Below are 17,783 nucleotides of genomic sequence, written 5' to 3'. Positions count from 1 at the left end.
ACTCGAACAACATATATTAGGGTTTATTTATTTAGTTATCGTGAGTTGTGTAATGGGCCGTCTCTTGGGGTCTATTAAAAGTTAAGTTGTATTAAGATGGGTTTATAATTAGATGGCCCATCTACACAAACTAACATAATTATTAAATAAATATAATTTTAAAAAACCCTAAAATAAAGCCCTTTTGTTCCTCCCTTTTACTTTACTCTCTCAGACTCTCCCCTTCTCTGAAGAAAAGTGAACAGAGAGAAACTCAAATTCTTACTTTTTTGTTTTGTTTCCGCGAAAAATTTGTTTTATTTTGGAAAATAATAACACAACTCATCAGTTACACACTTTTGAGGGCTGACAAAAGGTCTAATCGGTGGAACCAAAACAGCTCCGACATATATATATATATATATAAAAAAAGGAGGGAGAGAGAGCTCCTCGTTGGCGCAAAGAGAGTTCCTCTTCTTCTTCAATTCTTTTTTTTTTTTTTCTTTTAATACTATTTGAAAGGGCGGTTTCATCTTCTTCTCCAGTTATACTTAACGATGGATGATATTCACGTGAAGCGAGAGATTCCTCCACCGTCTTCTACTTCGCCTTTTGGCTTTCCGGGAAGAGAACCTGTTCCTGTAGTCGATCTCTGTAGCAGCGATGATGACTCTGATGACATTGGAGATCTCGCCGGTGGATTAGATGACGGAAGGTGTAATTCTGGGAACTTCGTCGGCGTGAAGAGAGCTAGAGATGCTTTTGGAGCTTCTTCGGAAGCTGATAGGAGTAATGTGAAGAAGGTGACAACAGTTGAGCAGTTAGCAGTGGCGTTGCCTGAAGGATTCGGCCAATCGAATCCACCGCCGGTAAACATGACGCAAGCTATTCCTGCGAACCCGTGTAATGTCTTCAGGCCTATGTCTTCGCCGCCGCCACCGTCCTCGGGAGTGTCTGGGAGGGTTGGTAGTTGTAAACAGTTCTGGAAAGCTGGAGATTATGAAGGAGCCCCTGGCGTTAATTGGGATCTTTCTTCAGGTATAACATATTCACTTTGGTCTTTAACAGTTATGTTGATCGGTGCTAAACTTGGAACATTTAATAGTTGGAAATTGATGATACTTATGTCACTGTAATTTTGTGTTTCTTCAGGTGGTTTTGATCATGTAAGAGTCCATCCTAAGTTTTTACATTCTAATGCAACTAGTCACAAATGGGCTCTTGGAGGTACTTTTATTCATCAACAGCTAGATTTACTACAATGCGTTTGCCTCTATTTCTGTGGGCTAAATCTGTTTTCTTGTCTTCTCTTGTGCAGCTTTTGCAGAGCTTTTGGACAATGCCTTGGATGAGGTGGGTTCAGATTCTCAACTTGTTATAATGTTGTATTAGACAGACTGAAGTGCAGTCTGCATTTAGCTTATGCTTTGTAGTAAATGGTTTCTCTCGTTGATATCAGGTTGCTAGTGGAGCTACTTATGTTAAAGTAGACATGCTCGAAAACAACAAAGCAGGAAACAGAATGTTATTAATTGAGGGTATACACTTCTCTTAGCATATCTTAGAGGATCTGTTCCCTGTTTTATTCATGGCGTTATTAGTTGCCTAAATCGCAACACTTTTTGTGCACTTCTCGATCCTCATGTACTAGAATCCTTATGTTTTGAAATCCAGATAACGGGGGTGGGATGGATCCTGAAAAAATGCGACAATGCATGTCTTTGGGATACTCGGCTAAAAGCAAACTTGCAAACACCATTGGACAATGTAAGAATTCTCTGTCACACTCAAAATGTTTGCAGAAACACGTTTAATTCATTTCTTGCTTATAGATGGCAATGGATTTAAGACTAGTACAATGAGACTTGGAGCAGATGTCATTGTATTCTCGCGTTGCCCTGGAAAAGATGGAAAGAGGTTAGTTGTTTTTAGTATCAATATGTTACCTCTTTTGGTTATCATGTTCTATTCGTTTTGGTTTGATTGTATTGTCACTACCAAAGAATAAGAACAACAGCTAGAGTTGTACTTTTTTTTTGTTATAGTCTATTTTACTTGATGTTGGTTTTAGCTCTACGCAGAGCATTGGGCTCCTATCATATACATTTCTAAGGAGCACAGGAAAGGAGGACATTGTTGTACCCATGGTAATCTTTCTTTGTTTCGCTGTGTGGCATTGTTAGAGAACAATTCCATGGTCTGCCACATGGTTTCTCTTATGTACCCCATTTTTAAAATGAAAGGGTATCTACAACCTGACAAATGCAAGCTAGCTCTCTGTAGACAGTTTAGATTTGATAACAGGGTTCTTAGTTTGTAATCCTTGCAAGTTTCACATATTTACGCATGAAACTCCAAGAACACATGATTCATTTACAGTTAAATTCTCCATTTGATTCCTTTGATCTGATATCTAGGCTAAAATTGGGAAGGCGTTGCAATTGTGATGTAGAATATATTGCAACTTTGATTTGTTGGCATAACGTTACACATATATAACTGTTGTTGTGGCAATAGATAAAACTAACGGCAGAGAGTTGTGTTGTTTCCTTCTCTTTTAGTACCTTAGCTTGCATCTCAATGGGTTATTTTCTTTCAGTACTGCTGGTAACATTGTAACTTAGCTTTGTTTTTTAACTGTTCACCATCTCTTCTGCCATAGAAGATGTTTCATGCTCACAACATATACTTTTAAATTTAGATGAAAACTGTATCCAGTTTTTTCCTTATACTTTCTTGTAAATGATAGCTTGACTACGAAAGAAGGGACCCTGAATGGAGTAAAATAATCCGGTCTTCCCTTAGTGATTGGGATAAAAATGTGGAAACAATTGTTCAATGGTCGCCATTCTCTAGTGAAGAAGATCTTCTTCATCAGGTATATTTTCCCTTTGTTCAAAGCAGTTGCTTAGTCACTTAGTCATACTGTGAAATTTTCCATGAGAGCTTTTTACTACCCAGGAAGCAAAAAGATGAGTCAACTATAGAGATTATTTTAGTACATTCTTAGTTATTTATCTTCTCTGTCACTCATTTGGTGTGGGCTTTCATCTATTGCCACCCCTTTTACTGTCTCTATCAACGAATGTTATCACTAATTTGCTGCTTTATTTGTTGTAGTTTGATCTGATGAAGGATCGTGGCACACGGATAATTATATACAACCTGTGGGAAGATGATCAAGGGATGTTGGAACTTGATTTTGATGCTGATCCGCTTGTACGTGTTTTCATTGCTCAATGTATGTAGCTTATTGTCTGTGATGATGCATACGATGTCTAATGCATGTCATATTGTTTATCTGCAGGATATCCAACTTAGAGGCGTCAATCGGGAAGAAAAAAACATAAAAATGGCTTCTCAGTTTCCTAATTCTAGGCACTTCCTGACATACAAACACTCACTAAGGGTACAAACATTATTTTTCATTATCTTTTTCATTTTTTTGTTGCAGAGAATAGAAATATGTCTTTTCATCAGAGTTGTACTAGTCCTTCTCGTGCTAGTTAGGACCGTAAGTCAGTATTGTTTCAGTTATAGTGATTATTTCAGTAAGTCAAATATTTCTGTAATAACTATAATTGTCAAAATAAAAAAGCTTGAATAGAAATATTATTATGAATCTTGTTCAGTTTAGCTGCATGACCTTCTAATCTACATATTCATTTCTCACATCCTTTTGACATGTTCCCAGAGTTATGTATCAATCCTCTACCTTAGAATTCCACCTGGATTTCGTATCATTCTACGGGGGAAAGATGTTGAGCACCACAGTGTAGTGAATGACATGATGCAGACTGAGCAGATCACATATCGACCACAGTCTGAATCATATGGATTTACGACAAATGTAAGTTTTGATAACTTAACTAAACCAGCCTTCTTAGAGTTCTATTTATTATAAACAGAGGATATTCTGGTTATAATATAAAGCGGGTAACATGCACAAATTCTTTTATCAGATGTCTGCCATTGTAATTATTGGATTTGTGAAGGACGCAAAACATCATGTTGATGTTCAAGGCTTTAATGTATACCACAAAAATCGGCTCATTAAGGTTTCATTCTACTTAAATGGCGTTTTGCTCCCCAAAACTCTCCATACGATGCCTTTGATTTTTAAGATAAATAGTTTATCTCAGATTCTTGTGTTTGTTCTTATTAACTTGTGTTGTCAGCCATTTTGGAGGATATGGAATACATCAGGCAGTGATGGTCGTGGGGTCATAGGTACTTTTTATATGGAAGTTATATTACATTATTCACTTACTTTGCATGAAGATTACAAAGCTAGTTTTTTTCTTCTGATAGGTGTTTTGGAAGCTAATTTTGTCGAGCCTGCTCATGATAAACAAGGGTTTGAGCGTACAACAGTTCTCTCTAGACTAGAGTCACGGCTAGTTCAAATGCAGAAGAATTACTGGTCTGATTCTTTTCTCATGTTCTTCTAAATCCCGCTTCACTGAGCCGGGCATGGATGTTTCAAGGCTTATAATATTCCATCCTTTTTAACCAGGAGGAACAACTGTCACAAGATTGGCTATGCGCCTAGGCATGGAAAGTCTGGACACGGTTATTATCAGAGAGGTATTGTGTCTTTATTGGTTTTGTAATGTCTATACCACATTTTCAGGAGAGTTTACTAGTATGGAACAATCATGTAACAATGTCTTATGGATGTTAGATTCATCACCAGAAAATGATCATGGGGGATCTGCTCCATCAAAAATCAAGACTCCTACTCCAGCTTCAGAAAAGTTCTACTCAAGCTCCTATCCAAATCATAATGGGGACACTGGTGTATATAATGGGAAAGACGGTACACTGGTATTTACTCCCATTAACATCTCAAATCTAAAAAGAAAGAGGAAAATCCTCCATTGTAATAGATGTCTCAAATTTCTTTGGTAATCTCAGTTGGAAGAGGAGCTGCGGCGTGAGAAAGAGCGTAGGAAAGCACTTGAAGTTGAGGTATGGTTCTACTTTCTGACATTTTAATTGTCTGGACAGCTTCTTTGCAAGCCTGATGAATTCCTGGTTAATTTAGGTTCAATTAGCAAGGCAAAAAATAGAAGAAATGAACAAAGAGCAAGCGAATCTGATTGAGATATTCTCAGAGGAAAGAGACCGACGTGATGGGGAAGAAGAAGTTCTGAGAAACAAGCTAGAGGTTCCTTCATTCATGAAACAAACCTTCAAATTTTGTACGCTCACCTTAAGTAGCAAAACCTAAAATAATTAACATTGCAGGAAGCGTCGAACACGATTGATGATCTTTTAAACAAGATTAAAAAGCTGGAGGGATCTAAAGGCCCGAGCTGGAGACATTAAACACTTGAAGTTGCATATATATGGAGAGTTAGATTACGACAAAAAAAAAAAAAAAGGTATATCTTGTCTTGTGTAAACCAATTTGATTAATAAAGCTTCTCTAGCAGCATCTCCATTTGATTTGTGACTCTTACCTGGTGTGATCACATTCTTGGACTTGGGTTGGATACATGTTGTAGCGTAGTATGTATTGGTAGGAGATTTTGTAACATCTCTAAATGTTTTTGACCCTTTTGATTGTTTTAATTTTTCCCCCTTACAAACTTCACTGCAGGCTTTTTTTTAGCAGCTGTCATTTCAGCAAACATTTAACGATATCCATGTGAAAAACCAACATCAATTAGTAATAATGTGGGTTGACTTTGTAGAGAGAGAGATCTTGGCTCAATTAAATATAGAGACCATTACTATATGAGAATCGATGTCTAGTTTATTGGATGTCAGAAGGGGTATTTTACATAGTATTAGTATAAAAGAGAAGCGTGTGTGGTGGTTTTAATAAGGTCAACTAAAAGAAGTGTGGAATGATTCGAGAAAAAAAAAGAATGAAGAAAGAAAATGACAAAATGAAGAGGAGGAGGGCATGGGTAAGAGAAGCAGAGGAGGGAGGAGACCAAAGCACCTGCAAAAACTCTGTTTTATCAATGACACATTTGTGCTCTGTCTGTCTGTCAAAAGCAGAAAAAAAAAATGCCATTCTTTCGAATTGCATTTATTGCCCATTCCCCCCAAACAAAATGCACAAATGAAATAACAAAACCAGTTTTAAAAAAACTATTTGAAAAGCTCACATCCTTTTTAAGACTCCTTCATGTTTTTTTTTTTTTTTTTTTTTGTGTGGAAAAACCAGTTTAAAAATGCAAGCAAATATCGAAAAGAAAGAGAACCAAGTTTTTTGGTAAAAGGTTAAATTTAAAAGAGAACCAAGTTGTCATTTTGCTACCTTGTGTTCATCTCTCTCTCTCTCTGTGCCAAGTCAAAAATAAAAACTCTTTTTCTGTGTTTCGCTTTTATGGGTTACTTGTGAGGGTCTGTTGGTTTGGCCTTTACTTTCGTTTATAGAATCGAATTTCAGTCCTTCTCTCTTTTCTTGTCCCTGTCACACTATCCTAATTTAGTTGCTCTTTCTTTCTTTACGAATTTCTCTATTTACTTCATTCCCGAGTGTTTTTTTCCCCCAAAGAAATCAAAATGAAACAATTGATTACAAAATGTTTTTATTTTTTGGTGCAAGTTATATAGTTCCTTAGAAATTAGGCCTTGGTACTATACTTGAACGCTTGATATAGTAGAAGCTAAACGATTGATTCAGTTCAAAGGGATAAAAAAGGGAAGAAGGAATAAAAATAAAAAAATAAAAAAAATGGAGGGTACAATAAAAAAACATCATGGTCGGGGGGAAGAGATCATAAATGCAAAAAAAAAATGAAGGGAGGGCGCGTGTAACTAAAAACAAAAAGAGACTCGTGTGATTCTGATTACTCTCTCACACGTGAGGATGTGACCATTTTTAATAATAATTACCCAATCTTCCTTCCTTAATTATAATCTCATACAACAAATATTCAGCCAATCATTCTCATTCACCCGCCACGGACTCCTCCATCCAAATCAATATATAGATAATCCTCGAAATGACCATATTACCCCCTTATATCGTCTGATATTTTCTATTGGTGGAGTATTTGGTATAAATTTACCAACTGTATCAATAAAACGTACCAACCCATTTCTGGTTGCATACAAGCGAGATTCATTCCTAAAGTTGCTAACGGTATCCATCAAAGCAGTCCACCACATTATTATAATAAACCATTTCACGACTATTTCATAATTTAAAATTCATTTCCTAAATAATTAATTAATACAGAAAAACACCACGAGTTAATAAAACAAAAATATCTATTTATTTAGTTCCACATACATAAAAGTGAATAAAAACACTCCAAATTTCTTTCTCTTTACCATGTTTGTTTTCTTTTGGTAATTTTACTTATTTTTTAATAGTACCGTTTGGGTAATTTTAATTTATCAAAAAGATATTGATATAAAAACTATAGACTAATAATTATGAAAAAGGACTATAAATACAACTTGTAATGTAGTAACAGACGAGAGATCCTCTTTTTCTTTATTTCTTTTGTTTTTAATCCCTCTCTCTCTCTCTGTTTCTCTAGTCCCTTCGTCTTCTACCTCGGCGACACCATTTGCAGACGAAGAAAACTTAGGTGAGAAAACTCTCTTTAAAAACTGTACGGCCACACTACTTGGAATCTTTAGAGATTGTGTATTTCAGTTTTTTTCTGGATGATTTGACTCTATCATCCTCTGTTTGATACTTTTGTTTGTTTGCTCTGTTTCTCCTTTCTCTATACACTAGGCTCCAGCTTTCTCTTCGTTTTCCGTCAGAATCAGATTGCTTTTTTTCTTTCCTGGATACTCGATCGAGGTTCCTTACTTTTACCTGCTTTTTTTTCGATTTCAGTCGCTTTACGATACGATTCACCTGTCTCCTGATTCGCTTCGTCTCTTTGATTTTGATGTTGATTTTAGAATATTCAGCTTTTTGTTACCTTTTACGTTCCGCGGCGATGAAGTTTTACCAGAAACTGCTTAATCGATACTGTAACCTCGCCGTCGTTTCCTCTAATTTTAGGTTTAGCTTCGCTTTCTCTGCACATTTCGCAACTTTTGTAGATTTTCGTGGTCAAAGATTTTTTGAATAATGTCTTCAGTAGATTCGTTTATATTTCAAATCAGGAGCCGCTTAAATCTCCATTTTCCTATGTTTTAACTGTTCATTGATACGATAGATGCAAGACAAGTCGTCTGATTTTTTTATAGATACTGATTTAAAGTTTTTTTTTCCTCCCTTCTCTTCTCTTTCCTCTGATATTTTACAGGTTTTCCGGTAATAGATAGTCACATCGACGTTGACGGAACAGATAATAAGGAGACGAGAGAGTCAGCTTCATCATCAGCTTTTTTTTTTAGTTTCCCGACGTCTAACCACATGAACCGGCGGCGACTTCTGATATCGGCGACACTTCTCTCTTACTTTCTTCTTCACGGCATGGCTCTCGCCTCCGGTAACTACGAGATTTATTTAATGGATCAGATTTTAGATTCAATTTATTGTTAACACTGGGGCTGAGTGTTTTTAATGTTGTGTGGTTTGAAACAGGGTTGAAGCTTAGAGGTAATCTGGATTTGACTAAAACGACGACGTTATCGAGCTCTTCGCATCGGAAGATGCTTCTTCTCTCTCCTGGTATGAGGATTCTTTTTTATTTTTGGTGTTGTTAAAATTATTTTACCAAATCGATGATTGATCCAGATCCTTTCGTGTTGATATTGTTAAAATTTTGGCTTTGGTTGCTCCATATTTGTAAAGATCCTCGTGAAATGGTGATTTGTTTGTTTGCATCAGAACAAGTCTCTGCAAACACACACCTTCCCTGATGCGTTTAGTCCTTTTTTTTTTGTTTTTGGTATTTTCACAGCGTCGTCAGTCTTTCTCGCACGTCTGTGTTTTCTTGCTCCCTTTTGTTTCTTTTGTTCGTTATACTTTTGTGGACCCTTTATTCAGAATTTTTGTTAAAGAGCCTCTTGACTTATCTGTGGAATAAATACAAATAACATCATCTTTAAGATTTCTGATTTTTTTTCTCAAATTGTCTTGAATCTTTTCTGCTTCTTGCTTGTTAGAAACTTAGAGAATTAGTAAATCAAAAAATGGTTTTGGTGAAAAATAAGTTGATGACTTGTTGACTATTCACTGTAGTGTGTGCATACATGTGTAGAGAGTATAGAGCGATGCTTAAACAGAATCCTACTTCATCCAGCTGTCAAATTACTACTATTCTCTGTTTTTCTCATTTTCTACAATATTTTTTGGTTATTATTCATAAAAAAAATTTACTAGGTAAAGGGAATTAAAAATGTATGAGTCCTTAGCATTTCGATTTTTTTGTATCCAACTAATATAGACTAAAAAAATCCTCTGTTTTTGTTTGTGATTGTTTTGAAAAATAAAAGGAGGAAAAGCAGAGAAGAGGGTAGAGCCAGAGAGGATAGGAGACAAGTGCAAGAGTACGGACATAGTGGTGAACCAAGCTGCAACGGAACCATTGCCGAGCGGAATACCAGGCTACACGGTAGAGATAACGAACATGTGTATGTCTGGATGCGTGATTTCGAGGATACACATCAGCTGCGGCTGGTTCAGCTCAGCTAAGTTGATTAACCCAAGAGTCTTCAAGCGTATTCACTACGACGACTGTCTTGTCAACAACGGCAAGCCTTTGCCTTATGGCTCCACTCTCTCTTTTCACTACGCCAACACTTTCCCTTACCCTCTCTCTGTCGCCTTCGTCACATGTTCTTAGCTTGTTTCTTTTTTCTCTTTCTAGTTTTCTTTTCTTTTTTTATATATATATATATATAGGAGGATTAAGAAGATAGTAGAAGAAACTGAAGGAAATTAAGACTACTCTTATTAGATACGGAAAATATGGAGATTTAGTCATTTAGTCTCATACCAAAACATCCACTTTTGTTTTTTGTTCTCTTCGGGATGTGAAACAGTTATATAAGTAAAGGAATATATCAAAACTCTTTTTCCCTCTATAAAGCTCATGTCAATGACAATACCTATTATTATTATTGACATTGTAGCTGGAATTTGTCAAAACCCTCACGACTCTAGAACAAAGCTTATTGGGTCACAAGTTGATTGAACCTGGTCAAGACTAAAGACTTTGATTGGATTTGTAAGAAAGAAATGAAAACCGGTTGGTTCAAGAACGATAGTCTCATCTCTCATACAAACGTAATTGGTTTAAGAATGAGGTTCATGGCGACCTGTTACCGGTTATGTGAAGGTAGTTTAGTTTTGGATTGGATGCCAAATCCCTGCACTTTACATTTTACATATCCTTCTTCTCATTCCCTCGGATTCACTACACCATCCAATTATGTTTATCCAACAGTATATTTTAACCCCTCATTTTTCTATTAAAAAAAAATAAGTGAATTTGTGTTTTTATTTTTGTTAATTGATTAATATAATTAATTGTAATAGATTAGAAAGATATCATCAATGATATTGGTCCAAACGTTCAATTGGTACTACGCTGCAAAGAGAAGAACAGAGATCTCGGATCACATACTTTAAGCCCATCACCAATAGTCCAACACAATGGATTTAGAGGGACTATTAACTTTTGGGACAAAACTTTGTTCTTTTGTCACTTTGAATGGGGAAATAAGTGTAGACGATGGTTAGATATTCTTGATGGCTGCTAACAGAGACACAGATATATGTAAACATCACCAACCGTGTCCGTGTGTATGGAGTATAAGACCTAGTGGTCCATGTAGATTAACTGGTCATGAAACATGATTCCCGTGGAATATTTATATTTGAATACCGTCGTAAGTCTATATGCATGGTTCAACATATTTGAGAATATGATATGATGAAAGATTTAGAATTTGAAGAATTTTTTATTGCGCTCATATTTTTTAAATTAATAGTACAAGTGTTTGAATTCAGTTTAGTTATCTCCGGATAAGAAGACGTACGTTACATATACAGTATGTGCATTAAGAAGCTGATAAGATTTTGACTTGTGTTATATCTAAAATATACGTTTCCTAAAATACAAAAAATACATATATACGTTTCCTAAAACAAATAACAAAAAAAGGGGGAAATTAATATCTCTGGTCAAATTGTTGTTAATTCTGTATTTATTTCCTTTTTCCTTATACGAGAGAGTAGAAGAATATTAACTTCTCTTTGACTATAATTAATTATTCGGGGAAGTATAAATCGAGTATAAAAAGATGGGATGCTAAATCTTAAAAAATCATTCAAGAAAGAAAAAGAAAAAAACTATTTACAATGTGTGGCTCATCAGCAGCATTACGCATAATATTTAGTGTGAGTTTCATGGTTATTTTCTTTGGTGGTGGACTCTGCGAGGCTAGAATGCATGTAAATGTGGATATCATCAATGATATTGGTCCAAATGTTCAGTTGGGACTACACTGCAAATCCAAGAATAAAGATCTGGGAACACAATATCTAGCCCCTCAACAGCACTGGGGATTCAGAGCAAATCTCAACGTTTGGGAGACAACTTTGTATTTTTGCCGCTTTCGATGGGGAAGTCAGTCTCAATGGTTCGATATTCTCATTGCCAACAGAGATCAAAAAACATGTGAACATCATCCTTGTGTTTGGAGTATCAGACCTAATGGTCCATGTCGATTAACTGGTCATGAAGAATGTTTCCCATGGAATTAATGTTGATACTTGAATTATGTTTGGTTGTAACATGTTTTCTTATTTTCAAGCTAAAGAATAATAAAGTTGTTTTCTTTTTTTTACTACACCAACACTCTCCGTTTGTTAATCCCTTACATGACACAAATTTAAACCTTAAAAGACATAAGATAGACCATAACATGTACAGCCACAGGCTTCCCCATCTCGATTAAGTTATTTACCATGTAATTTGTTTGGTCATAGTCCTACATATAATTTAGTTTACCCAATTATAACTAAACGTCTAAAACACTCAATCATCTATAGAACTATTACACGCAACTCCGTTTTATCACCATTCTACAGTTTCAAGTTGGGTTTTTAAGTTGTATTGTGATTCTCCAGTTTGATATTTGATTTTTGACCATTGATGCTTGGCTTGTAAGGGACTTGTAATGGTACATATTAGCCCTGGGCATATAATCCGAATCCGACAAAACCGATCCGAACCGATCCGAAAAATCCGATTTGGATCGGTTTCGGTTACTATGTAAAAACCGATCGGATTTTATGTTGAACATGATTCGGATTTCGGATTTAAACCGATCCGAACCGAAATCCGATCGGTTATCTGCTAACCCGAATACACATGGTCTAATACATCACATAGTATACATATAATCTCTATGTTTTTGCCCAACGCTCAAACCTCTTTTTTACGTCGGATTGTTCGGATTTAGAGTGTAAGTTTCGGATTTATAGTGTAGAATCTGAATCCAAAACCGATCCGAAATAGGATTCGGTTTAAACTCGGATTCGTAATAAAATTTGAAAACCGATCCGAATCCGAAGAAATCCGAACCGATCCGATCCGAAAACCAGTCGGATTCAAATCGGATTCTATATATCCCAATCCGAAAAATCCGAACTCCGAATAATCCGATCCGAAAATCCGAACGCCCAGGGCTAGTACATATTTGAACATGATAAAAGCAACTTAAATATATTTGATGATAAAGTCGTCGAAATTAGCACTTGTTGATCAGATGCAGATCACCTACTTGTTTATTTGTCACATTAAGAACATCCCACACTTAATCATGCTAATTAACTGTTAAGCGGAAGAAGGACCAAAACGGTTTGGTCAACAAATCATCTAATGTAATAATTTCAGGAATTAAGTGGCCAAATTGAGATAATTTAGAGATTTAAAAGACCTTTCAGTGATTATGTGAAAGGGAGAATGAATATTGATGGCACAAGTGTTTTGTTACGTTTTTTTAATAAAATAGATAGTAAATAATAATCTTCATCACGCGTAATGGACCTAGTAACCTATACAACTTGAGTACATTGGGACAGTAAGGGACAAAAACAAATAAGAAACAAGAGAGGTACTTAGAAAAGAATTTTAGTTCAATTTCTACACATTCAAAGATAAAAACTCCACAGCTTTAAGGGAAGCTTTACTTTACTTTTTTTTTAGCTTTCTTTTGTTTTTGTTTTCTTCTGTACCGGAAGAATTTGAGAGACCGTGTGTGTAATGTATGATACATGTCTTGCATTCTTCACAAAATGGTGCATGTGCAGATGACCGCCTTGGGTGCTTTATCGACCTTCTTCTCTGTTCGATCCAAAAACACCAGTATTCAATTGTTAGTTAGAATTCATCAACAACGTCTTATAAATCACAAACTCAGTTTTCATGACTTTGTCAAGTTTGTTTGAAAAAAAAAACATGTTGACAAATCTTAAAGATTATATCCATTCTCTAGAAGATCTGAATCAAAGTAATAGTCATCCTCTAGCAGCTTTGAATAAACGAATGTTATACTAATTGCTGACCATTAATGATCTCATGGCATGCCTTTGGTAGGCTTAGAGCTAATTTTGCTTTATTTTTCACTAAAAATAGAACAAGCCTTAGGAACAAATTGTAGGAGTACCCTTCACTCTGTCAAGACAAACATAGGCAAGACCACTAACCACCTGATGCATATACGCTGATAGGTTGATTGAGTCAGTAGTGCTTCTAGAAAGAAAAAGGAATGTACTGATCCTAGTCACCGACTAACTTGCTGATGTGCAAATTTTAGGTTATGAACACTCTTATGAAATCTTACCAACCTCGATTAAGATAAGTATGACTAGAGGTAGATGATACTATCGCAAATGTTGAGCCATATAACAATTATCAAGATCCATACAAGTGACGAGATAAATAACACAAGACTTGTGAAAAAACTGAAGACGCTTGATATTGAGAAGCTCTAAGGAAACATAGAACTCCATGAAAAGGAAAAATTTTAATATACAAGACAGGAAGAACACTTTAACATAGACAAGAAACAAAAAGTTACCTGTCTTGGTTTTAGCTAGAGATGGCTGTACAACAACATGCATCACAATGACTCCACCTGCAATCTCTCCAAATGGTGTCTTACACTGCCCAACAGTCTTGTTGTTCTCCAAGATCTTACCCGAGCTGATCAGCTTCACTTCGTTTATCCCCTTTGGAACAACTGTTTTGCCTAAGCAAAACCACACAAAAAAAACGAGCATTCAAACAAGCTGCAACTCACAAAAACTAACCTCCTCGTGATCAACCTTAAATCACAAAAAGACTAAATATTTCTCATACCTGATGCTTACAACTTCCAAAATGGACTAATCATTCAAAACTAACAATAATCATCAACAGCTCTAAATTTCGCATTTCTACCGACAATTGCAAAAAAAAAAAAATTCAGCGAAAATCAAAATACGAAACTCGTGGAGCACAAGCTCTGCTACGATCAAAAACCCTAAACTAACCTTTGGGCCAATCGGAGACGACCCTCTGCTTCAAAAAATCAACCGTAGACGCAGCTGAATATCGAAACGGTCCGATGTCAGAGCCATCGTACAGCCTGAATTTGATATCTATCGACTCTTCCTCCGGCATATCCGTTGACTTATCTCTCCGACCTCCGATTACCAGCAAAAACCCAGCTCCGATCACTAATCCCGCTTCTCAAAAACCAACCTCAATCACAACTATTTCAGATCTGAAAATAGTTGTACAAAAACAAAAAAAAACGAGAATCAGAGCTCGCTTCGATTGGGATATCAAAACAAAAAAGGAATATGAGAAGAGAAGAATCAAAAAAAAAAAGAAGAAGAAGAAATCAAATACAGAGAATCGTAGGCTTCAGATATCGTCTTCGGATCTTTTTGTTGGGATTGAAAAAATAAAAGCGCTTTATAACGAAAAGCTCAAGAGTCGCCACCAAATATCCAAAGTTGCTTCTCAAGCCGACGGTTTTCACTTTTTTTTTTTTTTTTTCGTCGTCACTTCTACTTCTTCTCTCTCTCTCTCTCTCTCAAGCCGACGTCTTCTACTTTTATGGTCTTAGTCAAACGCTGTCGTTTTATTCGAATTGAAAATTTTACCCGTGTTAACTGTTCCCACCATATTTTTCCCTTTTACAGGTAGAATTTGGCTCTATTGTTTTTTGGTAGGTTCCAAATCTTTTTACGAGTCCTAGAGCCCAAAATGTATTTTTTTAATAGTCTTATCGAAAATTAATTAAATTTATTGAAATTTAAAAGTTGGTATTTCATATTTCTATAGTTAACAAAAAAAAAAAATCCCTTTATCTTTCAAAGTACCACAAGTAATTCAATTATTGAGTTTGTGTAAATTCATACTAGAACTCTTTTTTGTCCAAACTCTTTTTTATACACTGGTGTGTATCCATTAACACCACCACTAGTGCTTTTTTATTTATTTTCTTTTTCATATACTAATACAACACATCTTAATTAAATACCGCCAAGTTATATTTTTTTTTAAAAGGAAAAAGATACATTCGATTACTTTTTTTTTTAATAATAGAGAATATGATGAGTGATGATGAGAATGCGTCACTTCTTCTCCCAGACAGCAAAGTCAAGGCCTGAATAAGCTAAAGCAAAGTTAGAAGGAACGAGAGTTCCCAAATCCAGCTTTGGCCCTATCTTCATGATAACCTTATCATCGATCATAGCCAAGTAGAGATCCGACTCTGCTGCTTTGATCGCAACAGAGCTTGTGCTACCAATCCCATTTCTTTTCCTTATAGCCACCAACTTGGATATGCTCTCTTTTAGTCCCCATTCCATGTAATGATTATAAAACTGCAACAATAAACATATCTCTCATCAACACTACATACAGCTAAAAATGGATATAAAGGAAGTTGTTGATGTATCTTTCTCTCTATACTTACAATGCAAGGAGTTCCCGGATGAGTAAGAATATAAACGTATCCAAGCAAGACTTTATCAGAAGGGAAAACCCACGTCCTGAAAGTGTCGTGGTTTTCAATGAATGTGACAGCGTTACCGGGCATGATCCCGATCAGACCAGGCGGTTTTCCCTGAGAGTCTTTTAGTCTCCAGAGCTCACCTTGGACTGCAGACTGTAAGATCCCTTTGGTCGTGAAGTCAAAAGCTGTCAAGACACCACTACCAGCTTCCTCAACCCACTGTTTGAGACCATACCGATGCTGGTCCTGGTTATAGTCCAGTTTTCCATCTCCTCCATACTTCATATCGTCCCATTTTTCACCCACCGCAAAGTCCGGTGAAGTGTTCTGCATATCCGAAAAAAAAACAGAGGAATGAACTACAGAGCTATCGAGTGTGAGTAAAATAACATATCTCTTACCAACCAATGTTTCTTATATTACTAGTGTTGGTCCGATTTGAGTAACCGTACCTGAACGTATAATTTGGCGATGGAAGATGCAAAACCTATAACGAAATCGAGTCTCCAACCATGGAATCCGATATCAGATTTAAGCCAGTTCATCCATTCTGACAACTCTCTCTGAGCTCTAGGGTTGAGGTGGTCGATGTCTGGCGCCCCATTGAAATCTCCTCCAGTGTCGATGTTTCCGGTACCGGGAAAGTTAGGGTCATTGCGGCAGACGAATGAACGATCCCAGTCAAGACGATCATCGGAAGTGCCACCTTCGAAATAACAGTATCCGCATTTATCGTCTCTTGTCGCACCGGTTCTGTGGTTGATCACTATATCAGCCACAGCTTTTATTCCTTTTTGATTCAGTGCTTGGATTAGCGATTTCAATTCCGTCTCTGAACCGTATTTAGAACTGTTCAGATCGTACAGCTTCCCCGGTAAGTACCCTGAGAAATGAAGATGTAGTGAGTAAGGAGATTGGTGTGTGAATGTAAAAGAGTAAAGCAGAGATGGGAACCTTCAGGAGAAACGGATTGAGAAGGAGGAGGAAGCCAAATATGAGTGGTTCCAGCGTTGGCTATGTCGTCGATGGAGTTGTGGATAGAATTGTAGAACCCTCCTTGTTTCTTCCACGATTCCCAATTGAAACTCTTTGTGTTCACAATAATTGAAAAACGTAACGCCAATTAAGTCATGAGTCTGTGTATGAATTAAAGAAGCAAAAAAAGTGTTATACTTTACCTGAAACAGTAAGGTGGAAAGTGTGAATGTTGGGAAGATGAAGAAGAAAAGAAGACAAGTGAAGAGTAACGCATGGAGAGAAGTCATTATTGTCTGATTGTGATGAATTGGTTTTGTTTCTTCTCTGCTTTGTGTGTGTGTGTGTGTGTTTTTATTGAGACCCTAAACCTTTGTAGAGTTACGTAATCTAAACGATACGGCATTGTCATTCATATCTGAGTAAATTTCAGTTTCTTCTACAAACCTGTTTTTGCTTGTGGATGAAATGTGAATACATTTCCCAGATTTTAAGACCAAACACAAAAATCTGCTCTGTCTCATCTTGGCTAAGTCAAGCCTGGTCTTCCTATGCTCAAGCTCCATTTGTCGCATTTTAGTGGACGGTTGAGATCATTATTCTATAGGAAAAAAACATAATTAGCCAAGACATGTTATTTGGGCTCTTACAAGAATATGATTGGGCCTTAACACTAACTTTCTCCGAGAATAATTATAAAGCCCAGAGTTTATACATGTTAGGTTTTTTTTTTTTTATTGAGCAAAAAATGTTAGGTTAAATTGATATTCTCAAGTAAACTCAATTCGGGTTAAGTTAGTTCAGATTAATTCAGTTGTATTCTACATGGTTGGTTAGGTCAATGTTTCTTTTGGGGTTTCAACGTTGAGGTTAACGCATTCTAGTCCACCAAACCTTTTTTATTTTATTTTTAACATCTGATTTGTGAATGGTCA

The 17,783-nt window shown here is 36.2% G+C and overlaps 5 protein-coding genes across 8 annotated transcripts; 3 read left to right on the top strand and 2 right to left on the bottom strand.

Moving 5' to 3' along the window:
* The first annotated feature begins 264 nt into the window (after positions 1-264).
* LOC17879908 (protein MICRORCHIDIA 7) lies at positions 265-5,590 on the top strand. Its single transcript, XM_006285270.2, has 19 exons — positions 265-1,017; positions 1,132-1,206; positions 1,298-1,332; positions 1,439-1,517; positions 1,654-1,746; positions 1,812-1,896; positions 2,051-2,126; positions 2,729-2,857; positions 3,100-3,198; positions 3,287-3,388; positions 3,674-3,829; positions 3,942-4,037; positions 4,158-4,209; positions 4,291-4,402; positions 4,496-4,566; positions 4,664-4,806; positions 4,897-4,950; positions 5,027-5,149; positions 5,230-5,590. Exons 1-19 carry the CDS (start codon positions 537-539, stop codon positions 5,308-5,310), a joined length of 2,142 nt encoding a protein of 713 aa, XP_006285332.1. The 5' UTR covers positions 265-536; the 3' UTR covers positions 5,311-5,590.
* A 1,847-nt stretch (positions 5,591-7,437) lies between these two features.
* On the top strand, positions 7,438-9,838 carry LOC17880883 (protein TAPETUM DETERMINANT 1). 4 transcript variants are annotated; one of them, XM_023779000.1, is made up of 6 exons: positions 7,438-7,538; positions 7,691-7,759; positions 7,864-7,966; positions 8,214-8,399; positions 8,495-8,581; positions 9,349-9,838. In XM_023779000.1, the coding sequence occupies exons 4-6, from the start codon at positions 8,324-8,326 to the stop codon at positions 9,696-9,698; spliced, it is 513 nt and encodes a 170-aa protein (XP_023634768.1). In that variant the 5' UTR covers positions 7,438-7,538; positions 7,691-7,759; positions 7,864-7,966; positions 8,214-8,323; the 3' UTR covers positions 9,699-9,838. The 4 variants fall into 4 exon arrangements, with proteins under 4 accessions (XP_023634768.1, XP_023634769.1, XP_006284467.2 ...); XM_023779001.1 differs by lacking the exon at positions 7,864-7,966; XM_023779002.1 differs by lacking the exon at positions 7,438-7,538 and having other exon boundaries at positions 7,571-7,759.
* A 1,338-nt stretch (positions 9,839-11,176) lies between these two features.
* LOC17877663 (S-protein homolog 20) lies at positions 11,177-11,705 on the top strand. Its single transcript, XM_006282732.2, has one exon. The coding sequence runs from the start codon at positions 11,219-11,221 to the stop codon at positions 11,621-11,623; it is 405 nt and encodes a 134-aa protein (XP_006282794.1). The 5' UTR covers positions 11,177-11,218; the 3' UTR covers positions 11,624-11,705.
* A 1,129-nt stretch (positions 11,706-12,834) lies between these two features.
* On the bottom strand, positions 12,835-15,049 carry LOC17880054 (membrane-anchored ubiquitin-fold protein 3). Its single transcript, XM_006284719.2, has 4 exons — positions 14,760-15,049; positions 14,399-14,631; positions 13,945-14,115; positions 12,835-13,208 (listed from the first exon to the last, which is right to left on the bottom strand). Exons 2-4 carry the CDS (start codon positions 14,526-14,528, stop codon positions 13,153-13,155), a joined length of 357 nt encoding a protein of 118 aa, XP_006284781.1. The 5' UTR covers positions 14,529-14,631; positions 14,760-15,049; the 3' UTR covers positions 12,835-13,152.
* Positions 15,050-15,323: 274 nt separating this feature from the next.
* Positions 15,324-17,335, bottom strand: LOC17879723 (alpha-amylase 1). The gene is made up of 5 exons (XM_006282562.2): positions 17,052-17,335; positions 16,828-16,960; positions 16,326-16,756; positions 15,835-16,200; positions 15,324-15,742 (listed from the first exon to the last, which is right to left on the bottom strand). Exons 1-5 carry the CDS (start codon positions 17,136-17,138, stop codon positions 15,491-15,493), a joined length of 1,269 nt encoding a protein of 422 aa, XP_006282624.1. The 5' UTR covers positions 17,139-17,335; the 3' UTR covers positions 15,324-15,490.
* Between the last annotated feature and the right edge of the window lie 448 nt (positions 17,336-17,783).

Source organism: Capsella rubella, unplaced genomic scaffold (assembly GCF_000375325.1).
Source record: "Capsella rubella cultivar Monte Gargano unplaced genomic scaffold, Caprub1_0 scaffold_7, whole genome shotgun sequence".
Classification (NCBI taxonomy): domain Eukaryota; kingdom Viridiplantae; phylum Streptophyta; class Magnoliopsida; order Brassicales; family Brassicaceae; genus Capsella; species Capsella rubella.
This window is presented reverse-complemented; position numbering and strand designations above follow the sequence as displayed.